General features: G+C 45.9%; 1 protein-coding gene across 1 annotated transcript in view; it reads right to left on the bottom strand.

The window, feature by feature from the left end:
• Positions 1 to 19,196, bottom strand: part of RASGRP1 (RAS guanyl releasing protein 1) — an 84,745-nt gene extending 65,549 nt beyond the window's left edge. The window contains exons 1-2 of the mRNA XM_037056104.1: positions 18,945 to 19,196; positions 14,281 to 14,465 (exon numbers count right to left, since the gene is read on the bottom strand). Coding sequence (XP_036911999.1) covers positions 14,281 to 14,465; positions 18,945 to 18,979 — 220 coding nt within the window. The 5' untranslated portion in view covers positions 18,980 to 19,196. The remainder of the gene's footprint in view (positions 1 to 14,280; positions 14,466 to 18,944) is intronic.
• Between the last annotated feature and the right edge of the window lie 2,886 nt (positions 19,197 to 22,082).

Here is a 22,082-nt window from a genome sequence, read left to right as displayed (position 1 = left end):
CAAAAATCCTCAACAGAATATTAGCAAACTGAATTCAGCAGTACATTAAAAAGATCATGCACCAAAATCAATAGATACCTATTCCTGGGAAGCAAGGTTGGTTCAGTATCTGCAAATCACTTACTGTGACGATACACCATATAAATAAAATGAAGGATAAACCTCACATGAGAAATATCACTAGACACAGAAAAACAATTTGACAAAATCTAACATCCATTTACAATAAAAATTCTCAGCGAAGTAGGAATAGTGGAATATACCTCAGCATAATAAAGGCCACATATGACAAATCCACAGTTAACATCGTACTCAGTGGTGAAAATTGATCTTTTTCTTTAAGATCAGGAACAAGAAAAGGATATCTACTTTAACCACTGTTATTCAACAGAATGAAGAGCCCAGAAACAAACCCACATCTGTGTGGTCAACTGGTCTATGACAAAGGTGGCAAGAATATACAATAGGGGGAAGATGCCTCTTCAATAAATGATGTTGGGAAAACTGAAAAGATAGATGTAAAAATATTAAACTGAACCCTTCTTATACCATATACAAGAATAAAACAAAAAATGGATTCATGACTTGCATGTAAGACCTGAAACCATAAAATTCCTAAAAGAAAACATAGGCAGTAAACTCTGACATCAGTCTCAGCAATATTTTTCTGGACATGTCCTGAGGCGCGATAAACAAAAACAAATAAGACTACATCAAACTAAAAAGTTTTTGCAGAGTAAAGGAAACCAGAAACAAATAAAAGTTTTCCTCAAAAAATGATACATGGAACTGCCTTATGACTCAGTGATTCCCCACTGGGAACATATCTGAAGAAACCCTAAACACTGATTTGAAAGAATAAATGCACCCCTTTGTTCATTGCAACGTTGTTTACAATAGCCAAGATGTGGAATCAGTTCCAGTGCCCACCAGTAAATGAGTAGATAAAAAAGCTGTGATACATTTACACAATGGACTGCAAAAATGATGGAAATCTTACCTTTTGTGGCAGTATGGATAAACCTGGAGAGTATTAAGTGAAATTAGCCAGCCAGAGAAAGACGAACGTGATTTGTGCAAACGAATGAATAAAAGAAGGGCGGGGATTTGGGGGCTGGGTGGAAAAGGTGATGGGATTAAACAAACACACAAAGCTCCACAGACACAGACCAGAGTACGGTGATTACAAGAGCGAAAGGAGGGAGGGGGATAGAAGCGGGTAAAGGGGGATCAATAGTGATGAAAGGAGACTTGCTTTGGGTACCGAACACACAATATAACATACAGATGATGTTTTATAGAATTGTACACCTGAAACCCTATATAATTGTATTAACCAATGTCATCCCAATAAATTAAGTAAAAATTTTAAGAAAAGACAATCTACTGAATGGTAGAAGATATTCACCAACGATATATCTGTTAAGGGGTTAATATCCAAAATATATAAGAAACTCAAACAATTTAATACAAAAACAAAACAAAATAAACAATCTGATTAAAAAATGGGCAGAGAACCTGAATAGACATTTCTCTCAAGAGGACATGCCAGATGGCCAACAGACATATGAAAAGATGTTCAACATCACTAATCACAGAAATGCAAATTAAAACCACCACGAGAAGTCAACTTGCACCTGTCACGATGGCTGTCACCAATAAATCAACAAACAACAAGCCCTCGAGAGGATGCTGAGAAAAGGGAAGCCTCATGCACTGCAGGCAGGACTGCAAATTGGTGCAGCCACTTGGAAAACAGTATGGAGGTTCCTCAAAAAGTTAAAAATAGTACTATCATATGACCCAGCAATTCCACGTCTGGGTATTTATCCAAAAAATCCAAAACACTAATTTGAAAAGGTATATGCATCGCTATTTTTATCAGTTTTATTTACAATAGCCAATATATGGAAGCAACCTAAGAATCCATCGATAGAGCAATAGTTAAAGAAGTTATGGTACCATATATACAATGAAATACTACTCAGCTATAAAAAAAATGAAATCTTGCCATTTGTGACAACACAAACTGAAATAAGTCAGACAGAGGAAGACAAATACTGTATCATTTTACTTATATGTGGAATCTAAAAGATAAGATAAACTAAAAAAACAAAGAGAAACAAATTCATAGATACAAAGAACAAATTGAGGTTTGCCAGATTAGGGGGCATGGGGGGCTGGATAAAAGAGGTGAAGGAATTAAGAAGTACAAATTGGTAGTTATAAAGTTAGTCCCAGGGATATGAAGTACAAACTAGGGAATACAGTCAATAATATTGTAGTGACTATGTATGATGTCTCATGGGTACTAGCGTTGTCAGACTGATCACTTCATAAGTTGTACAACCACTCTGCTGCATACCTGAAACAAGTGTAATATTATATGTCAATTGTCATTGAAAAGTAAGACAAAAATTAAAAATAAAACTATAAGCGAATACCACAGTAGGCAAATGATGTGAGGAACCCCTACGGACTCAGCCAGTGTTGACAGTGACCAGCACGTGGCCAGTTTTGACCCGTGTAAACCCCCCCTCGCTTTTCCCTCCCACATGATCGTAAAGCAAATCCCACACATGATGTTTGATCAGTAACTATCTTAGGTCATATTTTTTAAAGTAAGGGCTCTTTAGCCCTGGCTCAGTGGTTTGAGCACAGGCCTGGGAACCAAAAAACCACAGTTCGATTCCCATTCAGGGCACAAGCCTGGGCTGCAGGCCAGTTCCCAGCAGGGGATGCACGAGAGACAACCATACATTGATGTTTCTCTCCCTCTCTTCTTCCATTTCTCTCTAAAGATAAGTAAATAAAATCTTTAAAAAAAATAAGGGCTCTTTAAAAAAGAATGCATCATTAACATGACTAAAAAAACCCCAAAATACCAATTCCTTATAGCAAACATCCAGTCAGCTACGTATTTCCAAGTGCCTCTAATTATATAGTTTAGAAAAAATGTTCCCATGCTATGACGGGTTGAAATGTCCCTTACGTTTCTTTTGGTTAAGAGGACCCTCCTCCATTGCTCTTGCCATTCTGAGGGCACGTTTTTTTCAGTTAACTGAAGCCATGTCTATCTTGGGTCATAATGGTTGCTGACCAGGTAACAGGGCTCTAAGCTCCCGGGGACCAATAGGGTTGGGGGACCACAGACACAGTGTGGAGAGCTCTTTCTTTGGGGCTTAAAGCAGTGTCAGACCATCAAGTAAATCCAGCGTCACTGGCTGAGACCACGGGCTCAGTTCATCTTTGGCAGAGTCCAGCAGCCAGCAGCACGGACACTGCAGCTGAATTCTGGGTAGCGGCCCATCGAGAAGCCAGAGTGACTGGCTGTGTGGCCTGGGAGTAGAGGTGATGAGCGTACCAAGGCAGGTATGGATGCAGTAAATCTGGAACCTACGATGCCCATGAACTGGGGAGGAAGAGGAAAAGGAACCATAAAAATGCCCCTAGGCATTTGGCATTCAATATGTGAATGCAAAATTAACCAAAATGAGTAAGTGCTCATCGCATTTAAGGATGCTCTATAGGATGTAACTACATTCTAACAAGACATACTCCTGAACGATAATGTGGGAACACTTCTTGGATTCCGGAATACCCCAGGTGCCCCCTTAAAATGGGGCTGATCATAAGATTTAAAAAAACAAGTCCTAATAGTGGTTCAGAGAGATGAGTGAAGGGAAGCCAGACGGGGCTACTGTGCTCCTCTACCCTCCAAATTCCCCTGTGACTTCCTCACTGGCTGCCTCACCACTCTGGTGATGCCATTCTCCGCTTCACTACCAACCAGGCAAGCTCTGCCCTCTGCTCCCCTCCAAGAACATTGCCTCTAGTCCCTACTGCTCTTGGTCACTTCAGTTAGTCACTGGTGTCCCTCCAACCCATGCCCCATCCTGGTGGCATCTACCTGAAGATTTTGGTAAGAGCCTTGGCAATGTCCCCAGGGCCCTTGACCACTCTCTGGGGAAAACCAAAGTGGGCCACACGGCCTCCCTGGCACCAGAGCCCCCCGCTTGTCTTCTACTCTGCAGAGGAATCCAGATGCACCAAACTGTAGCATCGCCGTGTCGCTGCTGCGTCCTCCTGGTTGCCACTTCCTGAGTCTCTTAGAAAGTTAATGAGGACACAAGATTTTCCCACTGTTTCTGAAAACAAAGCTTCTCTTCCACAAATCCTAACTTCTCCTGTACGTAAAAAAAAAAGCCCACACCTAGAATGTTAAGCTAATAGAAGCACGTTTTTTATTTCCTTCATTTGTTATAACTATAATTACCTGCTTATCATACTTAGCATTTGGCCTTGAGAAGAAATGGGTAATTGCTCTTGTAAGGTTTTTAATTCCTCATTAGAATAATTTTAGTTGCCAAGCAACTTTCACTTTTATGTTCCATATAAGAAAGGATTAGGCCAGAATTGTTTTTTCAAACCAATTTAAGGATAGAATGAGCAACTTTCTATGCTAGCATGCCTCTTTATAAGAACTAATGTTGATTTTGAGAGCACAAAAGTTCACGACGGAATTACGGGAGGCAAGAGTTAACTGCAGCAGTCGGCCACAGAAAGCAGCGACCTCACGGCGCACAAGAACAAGCACGAGAACGCGCACAGAGGCACGTGAAGATGTTCCCCACAAGGCTCCTCTTGCTCCCGGGGGGCAGAGTGGATGGACAGCAGTAATTTTATCCTTTTTGCTAGTCTGTATTTTCCAAGTTTTCTAAAGTGAGCTTGAAAAATGTTTAAAGTTATTCAAATTTAGGAAGTAAATGTAAGAGCTGAGTTACAATTAGATCTTATAAAAGTGTGAGAATTAAATGAGAATATATATGAGGAGGGACCCCCACAAAGAAACAATTATCTTCTGGAGTTTGGGCCCCTTGTCAAACAGGCTTCCCCCTCTAGGTGAGTATTCTAGGAACCTATCTGTGTTGTCAGTCAGTGTACCAGCTGGCATTGTTGTGAGATGCTGAGTTTGGCTTCAGTGAATTTTTTTGAAGATTCTTTCAACATGTTTGTCCATTTCATGATGGGGGATTTACCAGCCCACCTGCCCACACTGTGCTGAGTGTTCAGCAGTTCTGAAAAAAACAGCATGACCCCCATGCCCCACCCTCCCTATTCATTTCATCTCCCCCAGGGTGACTTTTTTTTTTGTTTCCCCAGATGAAGAAAGTCCTCAAAGGGAAACATTTTGCACATGTGGAAGAGGTGAAACAAAAAAAAAATGGCAAAAGCAGTAAAAAGCATCAAAATTTATGAGTTCAATAACTGTTTTTGAGCAGTGGAAAAAAAGTCTCAAAATAGGTGTAGTGCATTAAACAGAGAGTACTTTGAAGGTGACACAAAAGAATAAGCACACAATTTTTTATAAAGGATCTCTGGGGTTTTTTGTTTCCCCCTTGTATAGAATATATTACTATGAACACTGTTTTCTTCACAGTAAACCTTCAAGTTAACTATTACTAACGTAATATTTTAGAAATGGGTTTACATGGTAAATTTCATGTTATGTATATTTTACCATAATAAAACAATCTAAGTAAGAACAATATAGATTCATTATATAGTAATCATTTAGAAAAATAAATTTAAATTTGGTTGGTTTCGTAAGTCTCTACCCTAAGGATATTGGCTGTGCAAACAGACCCAGAGTACTTTCTTTAAATATACAAATTCCTATGGCACTTATTTCAAATGCACATCCAATACTGTGAATGAGACCTCACGGCATCTTCTCCCCGATACTTGCAGTTTCAGAAATCATTTCAGGTACAAAGTGACCGTCCAAATGCTCTGGGTTTAAGCCAATGACAATCTAAAAACAAAACCGAAGGCTCTTCTTCTCCAGCAAAAACTCACTGACAAACTTTTACTGATCACCCCCAACAGCAGACTATAGAATTACTGTATATCACAGACCAGAGTTAATGAGACTTTGATTAAAACAACAATGGCATATTTACCAAATCTTTGGAATAGGAATTTTCACATTTAGAGATAATAAAGGAAAAGATAACAAAACAGAGACAAACTTAACTACATTAAAAATGTAAAATATCTATGCATTGAAATCCTCAAATCACTATAAAAATGAAAAGGAGACTAAGGAAAAAAGGCCTGGAACAACTGATATTCAAAGAGTTAAGAGATTTTTTTTATATCACAAAAGCTTTTGCAACTCTCTAATAATAAAAAACATTGAGCAGTAAGTAATAAATAGGCAAAGGATATGAACAGACAGTTCACAAATCTGGAAATACAGTTCGCAAACAAACATGAAAACATAACAAAAGCTTGGAGATACCTATATCTTCCATCTATCTATCTATCTATCCATCTATCCAACCTCTGCCCATGGAGGGTGAAATAAAGGTGGATGGTTGAACAGATGGAGTCAGGAACAAATAGAGAAGGCACAGAATACACGCAGAACAGAAGTTCACAAAATTGAGGTCTGGTTGGTCAGAAATAAGGGATAGTTAAACCATAGAGAGTTTTTAGAGGAGGTCAATTAAAAAAAAAGTGATAACTCTGACTCCAGAAGGAGAATCTCAGTTTTAGTTTTTTAGTTCCAGTGTCGCTTCTTTAAGAAAATGTCTCAATTTCACTGATACTTGATTTCCTTTTCCATAAGGTATAATGTTCCTTGTTTCCGAAGCACACATGGAGAGTTGTTTTATAAGATATTTAGATGAAAGAGCAAAAGAACAGCATATATTCCCTTCTCCTAATTAGGCGATACAAAATTAAAGTTCCAGTTTTAGCTTCCCTTCCCTCCTGGACACCTTGTTGTATAAGTGCCTGTGTGGCTGGGGGAGGCGATGAGATGGTCGGGGCTTAAGGGAAAGGGATGGCAGTGCTTCTCCGTCTCCACGACGTAAATACTCCCAACCCAGGCAACGTCAAGCTCCCAGCACAGCTTCACTGAGCGTGGAGCTGGGGAAAGCTGTGCGAACCATCGCTTACCGCGATAGAGCGTTTCTACCCTGTGGCTACAGTAGACTATCTCAAAAGCACAGATGACAGTAAAATGCGGTGCTGTGTTAGAAGATAATGAGTTTTCAAGATTTATCTTGCAAGTTGATACAATTTAATCTGTAATGAGGACTGTGTCTAACAACCAGCTCACACAATTTCTGCAAGTTGAACAGACTGCTGTTGCAGGTGAACTGTTAGGACTTTGGCAGCATTACATCACGTGCGGTGCCCCGTGTGTCTGCACAGGCTGTGAGCCCAGGGACCTGCCCTGCGGGGCACTCGTGCGCTTTCCCTGCTGTTGTCCTCACAGCCACTCTGAGTCTGCCCCTGCTGGGGGACGTGCAGAGCCAGTCACCAAGCCTGCAGCCGGTAGCCACTCCAGGCACAGATGGGCAGGTCCTACTTTGAGAAGGAGGGTCTGGGGGTGGGGCCTGCACTTTGGATGACCTTCTCCAGTGGTCTCATCGCCCAATCCCTGCTGTTTCAGTCAATTACTGAGCACATAGCTTTCGCTTTCATGCTGTTTCCTAATGTGTTCCCATCACAAATTTAATAACTTTCATGTCAACTAATGGCCTTAAAAAATCTGTTGGACAAGTGGCACTCTTGGGGAAGTTACTCATAAGGAAGCACTTCTCTAGTCCTCCTCCCCCCAACCCCCACTAAGCCACTACTCTGGGCCTCTGACCTGTGGGAGACAGGCACACACACATATACACGTTAGGGACAAGGACTCCACAGCACCACAGAGGAGCCTTCCACTTCGGAAGGTGGACATGCAGAGCAGGAATTCTGTCTTTAAATGCAAAGAACAANCACAGGCTGTGAGCCCAGGGACCTGCCCTGCGGGGCACTCGTGCGCTTTCCCTGCTGTTGTCCTCACAGCCACTCTGAGTCTGCCCCTGCTGGGGGACGTGCAGAGCCAGTCACCAAGCCTGCAGCCGGTAGCCACTCCAGGCACAGATGGGCAGGTCCTACTTTGAGAAGGAGGGTCTGGGGGTGGGGCCTGCACTTTGGATGACCTTCTCCAGTGGTCTCATCGCCCAATCCCTGCTGTTTCAGTCAATTACTGAGCACATAGCTTTCGCTTTCATGCTGTTTCCTAATGTGTTCCCATCACAAATTTAATAACTTTCAGGTCAACTAATGGCCGTAAAAAATCTGTTGGACAAGTGGCACTTTTGGGGAAGTTACTCATAAGGAAGCACTTCTCTGGTCCTCCTCCCCCCAACCCCCACTAAGCCACTGCTCTGGGCCTCTGACCTGTGGGAGACAGGCACACACACATATACACGTCAGGGACAAGACCTGTGGGAGACAGGCACACACACATATACACGTCAGGGACAAGACCTGTGGGAGACAGGCACACACACATATACACGTTAGGGACAAGACCTGTGGGAGACAGGCACACACACATATACACGTTAGGGACAAGGACTCCACAGCACCACAGAGGAGCCTTCCACTTCGGAAGGTGGAAATGCAGAACAGGAATTCTGTCTTTAAACGCAAAGAACAAACCACAGTAGTAACATTTGCCCATATTCTATTTATTTCCATGGCCAAAGATGAACAGGATGGAAGTTTTGAAGGGAGTTTCTGTCGTTGAGAAGAAACAGAAATGCTGGAAAATCTGAAAGCAGTAGGCCCAAGGTTACGAGTCTGCTCACGGGCAGGGCTCTCTAACTAGATCTGGAGGGCGGGCGGCTTTAGAGATGCCCAGGGGGCTGACTTCACCATGTGCTTTTCTAGTGCATAGAGCTGAAAACCGTACTTGGCTCTGTCACTTCTCAGGGGGTGTGCATCCTTCAGGTTTTCCACATTTTCCTAGAAAGCCCAAGAAGCAAGTGTGCCACGGGACTCTATTTCTCAAAATCAGTTCATGTGTCACCTCCACCAAAACCACAGTGGCTGCCAGCTTAGTGGACATCTCCGGAGGGGACCATCCAGAATCTGCGAGTTGAGCCCCACCCCCTGCCCCATGAGTCAGGATTCTTGCTCACGTTAAGGCTGCAGAACCTCTGGTAGAGTGGAGAGAACGTGAGCCTCGGAGATAAATGTCCAGAGTTCAGATCTTAGCGGCTCTCTCACTAATAAGTTGGGCCACTTTCCACAGGTTCCTTAATGTCCCTGAGCTTCAGTTTCCTTTGAATTAAAAGAATAAAGATCAAACATACACCTCCCAGGAGTGTTGTGAAAATCAGTGGCACCGATTCAGGCAAAGGCCCAGCAGCCTGCAGAGCCCACGGCAGGCAGCCAGCCCCCGTCCGTCTGCTACCTGTCTGTCTACCTTGTCTCCTCCTCCCAGCAGCCAATCCCGTCTCTCTGGATGGATGTACTGAACTAAAATGCTCAAAATTCCTGTGACACTGTCGACCTCATGCATAAACATTTTTGACTGCCTCTGTTCTCTGTTACAGCGAGAGGTCTGCTATAAACAGCCCCACACAGAAGCACAAATAAGACTGGGAAGGGGTTTCCCATCTCCTCACTTCGCAGGGGTGGCAGTCACTGTAACTCACACCCATGGGAGGACAGACACGCCAGCCTAGGGCACTGGCCAATGCCAGCCTGTCAAAGATGCAGCAAAGAGGCTCCTGGGAATAAATAGCATCTTAATCACAGAATGCTAATTATTTCACTCCAGTGGGCTAAGGACAGCCATGTCTGGGAGCTGCTCTGATGCCAAGAAGCCTTAGGAAGTAGGTGCCCAGAGGACTATCCTTTACATGTGCAACCTTGGCCATGACTTTCAGTGACTGGGGGTCTATCGAGAAGGTAACTGGGACAGCTGTGGTCTTCTTCATGGAGGGCCTGTCATCAACAGTGGCCAAGGCTTTGGGCCCCTTCCTCAACTTACACTTGGCTTTGTTTCTTGGAGTTGCCCATTCTTGGGTCCAAATGCCCTTGGATATCATCCCCCCTGGGCTTCTGGTCTTACGCTCTTGTTGCTCACGGGCACTTCACTTTGGTGCATCGACTCTAAGTTGCAGAGTGGTGAGAGATACCTAAGCCTCCCTGGAGGGAACCATGTGGCCCCCACAAGTGTGTGTTTGCCTTCTTTAGCTCTAATTTTAAAAACAGGTGTAACATTTTAGCCTTAATAAGTTAAGGTCTATACAAGGCTTTTAATATCCACTGCTCCATGAGGTGGGAAATATGCCTGTTACTTCTGGGGTACTTCTAGTTCGGGAAGTCTTCGCATAGCATGAGTACAATGCACATGGCAACTTTAATCAACTAACACTTTGTTCAAGAGACAATTTCTGGCAGACACCTGCTATAAAAATGTGAGCCCAGGGTGCAGGCTTGCTTTCCCCAGACCAAGGGAGGCCAGGCCCAGCTCAGGCTGCCCAGGGGCAGTGGAAGAAGCACATGCATGGCCTGTTTGCTCCTTACACTAGGAATGTGAGGCCAATTTATTGTCATTTGTCCAAAGGAGACAATCATACCTGACCTATTTCAGAATTGTTCTGAGTTTAAAAGAAATCAGTACATACGGAACTCCAAGGTGTGGGTCGGGGGTGGGGTGGGGCACCAACACTCTAAAATATAAGATACTAGGCTAAGCTGCATTCCCCTCCACACTGACAGGTGAGACAAAGACAGTCTCCTCCCACACCCCACCGGGGAGCAGGAGAGCTGCTCACTGACAGTCCCTTTCTGGGGTGTGCTTGGCTGTCATAGTTGTCTTGCATTCAGAAAAGGACAAGGAAAGAGCTTTGTGAATGGGAACATCAGAAGCCTTCCACATGGTCCCAAGTGCTGGCAGCCCGCTTACAAGATGACAGTGTTTTAAAAAGCCCCGATGACCTCATAGGTCTTTTCCACCTCTGAGACAGATGGTGTGATTCACACACACTTGACGTCAATGCACCAGGTGGTGATGGTTTGCCTCATCACATTCCGCTGAGGAGTGGATTAACCTGTAATGACGCGCTGAGGACGTAAAGCATGGCCTCCAATGAAAATGCAGGTGGGGGTGGGTTGCTTCATGGTTAAAGCAAAGAACTGGCTCAAGGCTGTGAGTTCCTAATCACAAACCTGTGACCTTGTACATGACAGTGGGAGGCCTGCTAGAGGCCTTCAAGAGTACCCTTCATTTGTACAAACTGATCACCCAGTCTTAAAAGCATTGGAGTAAGTCCATCCTCTGAGAACAGTATGGGTGGTAACTAATGGTTAATAACACTCAAGAGAGTAAAGGCTGCCAAATGCCCGTGATTCCTTGGGGAGTACTCAGACTATTACCTAGAGACGCTACAGAAAGGCAAATCCCACAGTTCCCAGAACACCAAGTCCATAGCTCTTCCCTCCCAAGTCAGCCGCCGACCCTGTCCAGCACGCCCAACAGACTTCTTCTGTGGTGATGGAAATGCTTTTTATCTACTCTGCTCAGAGGCAGCTGCCACTTGTGGCTGTTGACCACTCGAATATGACTAGTGAGACTTAGGAAGTAACTCTTACAGCTGATTTAATTTTAATTAATCGACATGTATATGTAAACAGCCACACGTATAGTGGCCACCATAGCGGACAGCATAGGTCTGGCTAATGCAAACCTCTTCAGAGCAACTGCACAAAGGGGAGGTTGGGAAAGTAGTCGGATGTATACTAACTAGTCAAAACAATTTTTTCCAAGTTTGAAGAAGTGGTGAAATTCAAGGTCTGAAATGGGGGATTACTGAAAAATAAGCACCATTTCCCATACCCCTGCACCATTTCCCTCCGTTTTTATGGGTATTAATCAGAGATGGCACCAAAACTCCAACAAAAAGCTAAACTAGATCCCTTTATTCTACTGAACAACTTTTCTAGGCAAGGCTGAGGAAGAGCACCAGTGAGATCAAGTTCAAGAGAAACATTAGCCTCTCTGTCCTGTTCTCCCATCACCTCGGAGGAGCACGAGTACGTGGGATGTTCTTTGTCTGCCATTCTCCCCAGCCCCATTTTTCCTCTCCAGCCCCACTTTCCTCGGAGGCTCAACCTCCACTCCCCTCCCCCACCTAGACAGGTCAACGGATATAAACAACCGCTCAAAATCACAGGCAGGGTGCTGTCTCCATTCCCTCCATACTTAAGGTGTCTTTTCTTTTTTGCCCCTTTGTGAATTCTGTGGCAGCCTTGAAGTGAACTTACTCAAACCTTACAGGGCATAAAGAATTTATTCTTCCTGCACTTAGCTTATTATTGCCCCATCCTTTGTATCTTTTCCCCCTGAACAGTGCATTTCTCAGGTATTCTAAGCTCTGATAATGGAACAGGGGTTCGGTCCCTGCAATTCTCCTCATGTGCAGCCCAGCACAACCTCAGAGGCAAATAGGGACTCAACCAATGCTTCTTGGTGATACGTAACAGACCATTAGACTCGATGGGATTTTAAGGTACTTCTTTCAAGTCAACATACTCCAGGAAACAAGGTATCTTTTGCCTTTGTATGATTTGTTGAGGGGAGTGATTAGGCTTGGTCTTTTGGGGGAATGACTTTAGAAAGGGCCATGTCATTTTCAGGGTGATGTCATGATTATTGAAAGTTGGGAAAGCAGCCCTGAACTCAGCCAGCAGCTATGTGATTGGCATGGGAGAAAGGAAGCATAAAGATAAATATATTGTTGATTGCTGTTTTCTCAACAGTGGAATGGAAAGAGAATGAAGGTCTTCATTCATGAAATGGTCAGAGTGCAGAGTGCCCCTGCTACAGACTGGAAAACATGACTACCAGGCTTGTGTGAGGAACTCTGCAGTTTGTTGAAGTGGGAACAAGGCGATGGAAGAGCTTATGGCAGCCTCCCCCCCCTCCCCCCCGTCTCCACTGTGCCCTAGTGCTCTCCTTAAATGCACATTTCCTAAGGAGATTATTTTGAAAGAGAAAACCATTCATTCTGCTCCCAAATTCATCCTTAACTGAAAGATTAAAGTGTAAGTAAATAGAAATCTAATTAAAATTTAAGGTTAAACTAGCAGTAAAAATGCTCCATCATTTCCAAGCTAAAGAGTCTACCACAAACAACAAGCGCAATGGGGTACTGGATCAGCTGCATTAGCAACACGGGGGAGCCTGTTAGAAATGCAAACTCTCAGGCCCCACCTGAGACCTACAGGAGCAGAAGCTTTGGGAGCCTGGCCCAGCAATTGTGTTAGAGAAACACCTCCGAGTGACTGTGCACTAACACTTGAGAAGGATTGCTTTACCCAGTGTTGAAATCATCAACTTCTATCCAATGTTGTAATTAAGTGTACTCAACGAGTATCCCTGAAACGTCAAGTCTTTCCCAATCCCAGAAGTAAGGTCTGACCATGCACTAAACAAGTCCAGCCAGGAACCCCTAGTTCCGAGTTCAAACACACGTGCATGTCCTGCCGCCTGGGGCCTGACTGAGCCTCCCCAGGGCGCTCCCGGGCGCTGGGCCTGGCAGGCGCGTCTGCACCCAGCCACTAGCACCCATCCGCTGGGTGGTGGGAGAGGGAGGGCTTCCAAGGGGCGGGGCATGTGGAGGGGAACCTCGACGCTGGAAAAATGTGACTACTCCAACTTGAAGCATTCCTCTTTTTGAAGGGAGCAAATATTTAATACCTTTCAATCGCTATTTCACAAACAACAATCAAAAGAAAGACAGAGGTTATAAGATTTTTAAAAATAGGGCATCTTCGCAGATAGCTGCTGTGCAGCGGCACCAGGGCGCATGCCCTTCATGGAGTGACGGAGTCCAGCGTCTGGGTGATTCCTCGCTGACGTGAGTCTGTGTCTTTCTCGGATCTGTGACCCCCACCTCGCAACTGGCATGAAGTATCTCCTAGTCACAGGCATTCCGGCCTCACCCAGTCCTTTCCTACTCCACCTTAATGACCATCTAGATTGCAAAGGGAATTAATGAAGACTTTTTGCCCAAATGATTCAAAGACTTTCAAATTGCTTTTTGATGACAGTGGTTGCTTATGTGACCTACTTTTTGTTTGCTCCAAGAACACAAGGACAAAAAGTCAAAGCCCCAGAAGCACAAGAGCATTTTATGATATTTCCCGTCACAAGAAAAACCTCCATGCAAAGAAACATAGCGATGTAAACTCTCCACTGTAACTTTTCTTGCTGAAATCACACCTCTCGTCACGACCTGTTACACCCACACAGTCGTGTGCCACAGGCACTGCACACTGTCTCCAACATCTCAGAGGCTCGAAAGCTATTTTTAAAGCTAAAATGCAACCCAGGTTGCTACTCTATAAGGCATTTTCTTAAGGAAGAACAAAGTAATACAGCGACTTTTTAAAATGCATGTGGGCAGTTAGCCAACTCACCAAAGGACTGAATGCAGCTATCGATGAGATCGTCCAGGCTGGCTCCTTTGGCCAAGTGGCCCAGAGACACCATCATTCGGAACTGGGTGATCTGGGCCAGGCTGGGATGGGAGGGGATGGGGCTGCTGGCTGTCTTCGCCTCTAGTTTTGCTTTAGGGGCAGCTCTGCAGCCATGGGAAGGTTTCCTGAGGAAAGAGAGGAGTCAGTGAGTACACACAGAGCAGCCAGGGGACCAACGAACTGGCAGCTCCTTGCTCTGAAGGCGGATTGGAGAGGAGAGGAGTAGAGATAGCACAATTAATCCTGGGAGTCGGGCTGATAGAAGATATACCCCTCCCACTTGGCAAATGCACCAAGCGGACTGGTTGGCTATTAAAGAGACATCTCCCAAAGCAAATAACAAGGTGAGAGTTCAGGGTTGCAACTAGGGCTTGTCCTCCTGGGGTTAGCATTGCTTTGACCTGCTGTCTCTGTTTCCCAAAGGGGAGAGGCAGAGGCAGAACCACCTTGGCAGGCCTCAGCTCCTAGCAATAATTTTTAATTTTAGCTTCAAGGCCACTGACTTGGGTCTTGAGAATTAAGTTTCAGGCGGTCTCATCTTCACCTCAGTTCATTCGTCTTGAACGACAGTAGAGACACTGTAATAGCCCAAGTGGTCTGGGGAATATCCTTAAGGACTTTGCGGGGAAAGTCAAAGACTGAGGACTAGTGTGCAGGGGCTGAGGGGTGAGGGTGGTGGTACTTAGATTTTAAATTACAATCCTGCCTTTCTGACAAATCTCTGTCGACTTTAAGATTTGTTTTTTCATTAATGATAATACAGATAATCATCATGAGTCATTTTTATCATTTAACATCATAAACACTTATCATTAAACAAGTCCATACATGGGTTTTTACTTATTGGGGGCGTGGAGGGGGTTAAGGAGCAGGGCTCAAGAGGGCTGTATTCCAGAGCTGAATCCAAAACAGTGAGCCTGGGTATAGGAAGGCCTAGGGGTCCTGAAGGTCACCGTTGTCCACGCTCACCTCGCTTTACCTTTGGTCATGACCTTTCAGTGTAAGTCAAGTTGTTTGCAAAAGGATACATGAACATTAGTTAAGCATTTTGTTTTCCCTTCCATTAGAAGAGAGAGACACACACAGACACACTTCTACATTCTTTGAAGGTTTGTTAGCAGCAGGTGGTGTTACTGGCAACGTCTTTGAGTACAGAGTTAACTCTTCTCCCTGCTGTGACCTGGTTATGTCATAGTTCACACTGAGGAGTCAAAAACAAGAGAAAAGGAAATATATCTCAGATCCATGCTTTAGCAACTCACTACATATTTCGACAAACACATGACATTAATTAATCAATAATAGGTCAGAGAAGACCAGTGAGACTGTATAAGAGGACACTCTTGTCATCTGTAAAACATACTAATTACATGTTAGCTGTTGTTGTATAAAGGTCATGTATAAGTTCTTTAATGCAGACATCTAGTTGGAGAATCAGACCCAGACCATGAAAAGATAATTATCAGCCTGCGAGCGTCAAGGCTAAGGGGTGGGCTGTTCTCAGAGGAGGGAGAATCAGTTTCAGGTGGAGTGTAGGGGAAAGCTTCTCTGACGAGACATAATCTCACCCAGGAGGGGCTGAAGAGGTACTGAGATGGAAGCAAAATGCCGAGGCATGCACGGAATTTTGGAAACCAACCTGCGAAAAGACCTCTGAACCGAGGGGCTACTTGGTGCCAGACTTGTGGAGGGAACTCCCCGCCCTTCCAGTGGCATTTCAAAATGGCTCCAGGGTGCTGGGCTGCCGGTGGCTGGGGGGCTCTGTGTGGACTTAGGGTGGTCCCTGAGAGACAGAATCAGCAACTGACCACTGGGAGTCTGCTAACCTGAGGCAGTGATTTCCAAAAGTTCAAGCTGGTATTACAGGACTTGATCAAGTTTCTCCCGGCTGTTATTGATTCTTACCCAGCACTTGCAATAGCCCCAGGGTCAGATCGGTATCTGAAAATGAGAGAATAATGGCCACTGTGGATTGAATACCCTTGACAGGTAGGCAGGCGCTGTGCTGGAGATTTACATGGTCTTTGAAGCTTATATCCCAGAGAGGTTTGATCTCCATTTTGTGATATTGAAACTGAGTCTAAAAGAGGTAAATGACATAGTCAAGTACAACTCATGTGTTCTAGATCTGGGATATGCACCAAGTGCCTCTCTGGTTCTATCTGCTTAATAAATACTGGCTGTGCCTGGAACTGAGTACCTTTACTACGTCAGAATTAGTAAGAGAGGCTAACAGGGTCAATTCAGCTTAAGATAAAGGGACATTCTCCTAAAGTGTGGCTGCTGACACTAAGGCTGAATGTCCACCCTACTCCTTCTGCGCAGCCCTCAGACCCCAGGACTGGTCCTCAGACCCCAGTGCTGCACAGACTCTTTGAGGTTGTCATCCATACCCTTCACCTAGACGCATGGAGGCCCAGGACCAGCAGGGCGATGGGACCGGCCACTAGTGCTGAGGAAACTAGAAGCCAGGCCCCCTGTGCCCCAGTCTTGCCCCCCATTTGGGCTCTCTCCCCTTCTAGGAAGCATTGACAATCTCTAAACCTGGGGCTGGTTGTCAGGTGTAGGGATTAATCATCTTTCTGCCTCACATGCTGCCTTTTTACCACTAATATCTCTACCCAAGGCAGAGTTAGAAAAGAAAAAATAAAGTTCTCAGTGCAAGTCTTTTTTTTTTCCTCTTAGGCCCTCCACCTCACTCCTCCCTGGGCCCTGGAGAAGAGGCACCTGCACCCAGAGGCTGAGCCTCCACAGACAGCTCTTCCCTCTGGGGCAGGGAGGCGTCTGCCTCAGTCCTTCAGCTGGTGCACAGAAGGAAAATTCCACTGTCTCTCTCAGTTGGTGGCACTGACTGTTGAGGACTCTGAAAACTGCCCTGGCTCTAATTCTAGTAATGGTTCCTCCTGTCAGCTAGGGGAAACCACTTTGGTTCACAAGGTGAGATACCTGTACCAGAACGAGGAGGGACTGGGGTAGATTCGAGCAGAAAGAACGAATTTGAAGGGAGCATTTGGGGGTTAGTGAAAGATGCAATGTGGGAACTATGGAGCCCAGAGAGAGTAGAGGGCTGGGGCATGAGAAACCCCAGGGAGAAGAGAAACTATTAAAAGCTGAATTGCAACCTGAGAGGTCTAGGTAGACAGGGCTCATCTGCACCATAACCTGGGAACTCAGCTCTTCTGCTGTGGATTCCTTCACTGTCTGCGTTGTGACGAACCCTCAAAACTCTCTTCTGGAGAAATGACTAGAGACGAGGATTTATAAAATGCTTATCATGGGCAGTACTTGAAGGTATTTTAATCCACAGAACACATAGTCTCTAGTCTGCAATGACCTATCTTTAAATGAGACTAGCCAAATGTTTCCTGGCCAGTTCCCCTGCAAATTAAAAAAACAAACAAACAACCCCTAAGAAAAATTAAATTGAAGGTGTTTTCTGACGCTAACATTTGCTAAGGCCCCAGTCGCTTTGCCGAAGGAGACTCTCAAAATTCAAGCTGGTTCAAGTGAAATCCTTTCCAAGCACAAATTACCTCGGTTCAACTTTTTATGGAAACTTTCACAGCTTTCTTTGCAGTGGAAGTGGCTTTTCCAGGCTTCTAGTGAGGATCCCTTCCAGTCCTGTCCTCTCCCCATCTCCATAGTGACTCAGTTTAACATACTGAAGCTCTCCTCCCTCAATCCAGTGCGAGGTGCAGGGTTGAACCCTTGGGGATATAGGGCGGGTGCAAAAAGAGCTGAGGGCCTTCAGCTCTAGAAAGTCCAGCAGAGCAGACCTTCCTGCCTCCATTGGGCATGCCTGTGCAGGCTGGGCACGGCACAGTCACACTAGAGCCGATGTGCGTGGAGGTGGGGAAGTGCACAGGTGCCCAGCCTTACGCTGCGCCCAGACCTCTGCCTAAGCAACTGTCGGGTGCCAGCCCTTTGAGGGATAAAATCAAAGTTACCTGTCTCCTCCATGCCCCTTTCTCCAGACAAGAACATTTTCACTCACTGTCACTCTTCATCTTATGTCACCCCAAGACGCTCCTAAAACATCTCTTTAAAATCACAGTGGGCCCGGGGTTCCCACCCAGAAAGTTATACATTCACTGACCTCCGCTTGCTTGGTGCAAGCGCAGTTGGCCCCTCAGGGCCCTCCCGAGATCCGCAGGGCCAGAAGATGCCGCCAGGGGGCGCTATGGGAGCCCTGCCCCCGCAGCAGGTGCGGGAATGCAACCGGGAAAGTCCACGAATGGGAGTCCCAGGTGCGGGGCAGCCAGGGGCTGGGGGAAGTCTGTCAGTGCAATTCGGGAGCTCGGCAGGCAAACGCTGGCCGAGCGGACCACACAAACCAGCTCGCTACCCCATTTCCTGGGTGCGACGCTCTGGGCACCCCAAGAACGTCCGTCTCTTGAGCTTGTGTCCGCTGCGAGCGTCTCCCTGGACTTCAGCAGAGACTCCAGCCTGCTGCCCCCAGCAGTCCGGCCGGCAACTTCCCGTAGAGGAGGCGCCCGTGTCGTCGACCCCACTTCCCATCCCCTAGAGGCCTCGGGGGGCTGCCCGCACACTAGCCCCGGCCCCAAGTGATATCGGCGCTTCCGAGGGCCTGGGCCCCTACTCACCGAGGAGCCTCTCTCGCCTTGCCCAGGGTCCCCATGGCCACGGCCGCGGTCGTGAGCCGCTTCACCTAGCGCAGCTAGACGGGCTCAGCGGGGCGCATCGCATCACCGCCACCGCTGCCCCTGCTGCCGCCAGCGCGTCCCTTCGCCCCGGGCCTCTCCGCCTCCGAGCCACCCACCCGCCGCTCCCGGAGCCGGGCGAGCTCGCCGGACGCGCACCCGCAGGCACAAACTTTATGTGCGCGCGCTCTCTCGCCTTTACCCGCGCGCGCACGCGCGCACTCACACTCTCCGGCACCCAACCACCTGACACCCGCTGATGTTATCGGCTGTAGGAAATGTGTAGAGCTCTTCGGCTCTTCTCTGAAACTTGCCCCAAATACCCGGTAGTGCCTCGAGACCAGCGCCTCTCCAAGTCCTCGCCTTCCACCCCTGCGTTGTACCCTCCCAGCCGGAGGTTGCGGTCCCAAGGAGAGCTGCAGGGCTGGGGAGGCTCCGGGTGCCCTGGATCCCACCAACCCCGCGCCTGCAGAGCAGGTGTGAGCCCAAGGGAACCGGCTTAGCCCGGTGGCTCGGCTCTCGGAAGAACACCACCACCACCACGTCCCCTGCAGTCCTGCATTTCAGTCCGGGATCCTGAACACCCCTTGACCCCTGGCAGGCCTCTTTTGTATTTATTAGAGCCCAGAGCTGGGGCAGAGCAAGGAACTAATACAAAGTTGTGGATATGCCTGAGCCTGAGCCTCTGGGTGTCTTCTTGGTAGCAATTTGCAAGACTGGGCTGGAGATACGTGTACAGTGCCGTTCAAGAGGCAGCAGATGTGGAGGTGCACTCTGGGGCGTGATGCACATCTGGTGGGAGACAGCTGCCTGGCATCTGTAGGTGCAGGAGATGTAAGGAGAAGAGCACAGAGATGGGGGGGAGTAGAGAGAACTTTGCTTCAGCAGACCTGGCTAGGAATGGTGGCCTAACCCCTGCTTGCAAGTGATGGTAACAATAGCTAATGCTGACCAAGCCCATTTTGCTAAATGCTTTCTGTACATTGCCTCATTTAATCCATTTCCCCCAAATACCAAGAGGTCACTAGTTTAAAGATGAGAAAATTAAAGATTAGAGAATAATATGCCTTCCATTACACAGCTAATAAACAGCAGAGAGAACCATGACTAGGCTGAGATCCGACTCCCTGTAATCACTGCTGGACCGCCCTGATAACACAGCCATCGTCATTGTCACAGGCTATAAGTCTAGCCACAATAATAGGGCTCTCCCCAGCCATAACGTTTGGACCTTAACGCCTTCCCCTGCAACTTCATTTATATATTGCCTTATATTTATGCTATCTTGTCCTTCAAAAAATTCAAGATAGCTTACCTACATAACCTACAAGAGAATTATGTGAAATGTACAGTGAAAAATAAGATACACAAAGTGGAGGCATAAATGAAAGTCGTTTTCTAAACATGCACCCCATAGAGTCCAATGCACTTGCTTCGAGTGGGACAGAACCTTTCCTCTTGGAGTTCCAGCAGTCACGTTCAACGTTCAAAAGGGAAGGCATCTAAAATTCAATGCCTGGGGCGGGGGTGGGTGTGGGGTGGAGGGGGGGGGAGGGGGAGAAAAAATGGGACAACTGTAATAGCATAATCAATAAAATAACTTAGAAAAAATAAGTTTGACCCCACTAAAAATATAGTAAAATTCCTGTCACATGCAAGACAAACATAAATAAATAGAAAAGAAACAAAGAAAGAAAAGGAAGAAGGAAAATTGCTTAAAAGAAGGTGGACTCTTCTCCATATTGAGAGCNATGAAAGTCGTTTTCTAAACATGCACCCCATAGAGTCCAATGCACTTGCTTCGAGTGGGACAGAACCTTTCCTCTTGGAGTTCCAGCAGTCACGTTCAACGTTCAAAAGGGAAGGCATCTAAAATTCAATGCCTGGGGCGGGGGTGGGTGCGGGGTGGAGGGGGGGAAGGGGGAGAAAAAATGGGACAACTGTAATAGCATACTCAATAAAATAACTTAGAAAAAATAAGTTTGACCCCACTAAAAATATAGTAAAATTCCTGTCACATGCAAGACAAACATAAATAAATAGAAAAGAAAGAAAGAAAGAAAAGGAAGAAGGAAAATTGCTTAAAAGAAGGTGGACTCTTCTCCATATTGAGAGCAGATAGAGATTTCTCTAAAGAATCCCCTTGAACTTTGAGGTGATAGAAAGAACCACGTTCTCAGTCACAGCATATCTAGAAGTGGCATGTGGATGTTTAATAAATATTAAATAACACTTGTCTACAATTACACTCTATACTCATACGTCTATATGCCAAGTGGATAAGCATATACCTTTCTGTGTAACTGTATGTAAATGTGGGTATATGTAGATAGGATAACTTTTTGGTGAATACACACAATACTAAGCACACATGTAGGCAGCTGCTCACACCTACACACCTGCAGTCCATTATGTGTATAAGGATAGAAATTATTAATTCACTCGAGAAACAAGTCTTGCTGAGTTTTGTAAAGAAGGGGGCCTGATTCTGGCCAGGAAGCTTCCTCTTCTCCAGCTTCCTGAGAGCTCTGCACTAGACTTGAACCTGACTGTGTTTCTCAGCCTACCTGAGCTCTTGGATGGAGCTTTCTGGCTGCTCCTACTTGAGCAATTTGTCCTTTCCAGACATTCACAAAATTAGAAGTTAGCTCCATCGCTTTCATCACCTTCTGCAGTGTGGTTAGTCTCCCGGTGTCTTCTGAGGCGCCTCTGACCTTCGGAACATTTCTTTCTTTCTCTCACTCGCTCTTCTAACCCTCTAACCCTCTCTTCTGGTTCTCTAACCTCTTTGATGTGCAGTTGTCAACGTCTCTAGCAGCTGAGAAAGGTTGGGGACAATTGTCTGCCTCTACCTGCCCCTTGGGTGAGGTCATTCTGAGGGATTCTTTCTCTGTTGTCCTTCCTTTCAATCGGGCATTCTTAAATAAGTACGTGGACTTTTATTTGGCTTTTTGCTGAAGCCTCTGAGACTAAAATACCTGCTTTCATCAGGTTTTCTAAATGATCCATTACTCAAATTAGGTGTTTTTATTTCCTTCCACAGCTTTCACGGGACCCATATGACTCTGATGTTTGAACATG

The sequence above is a fragment of the Sturnira hondurensis genome, unplaced genomic scaffold, assembly GCF_014824575.4.
Source record: "Sturnira hondurensis isolate 20B ecotype Veracruz unplaced genomic scaffold, ASM1482457v3 Scaffold0008782, whole genome shotgun sequence".
NCBI lineage: Eukaryota > Metazoa > Chordata > Mammalia > Chiroptera > Phyllostomidae > Sturnira > Sturnira hondurensis.
The sequence above is the reverse complement of the archived record's forward strand: the minus strand, read 5'-3'. Positions and strand labels throughout refer to the sequence as shown.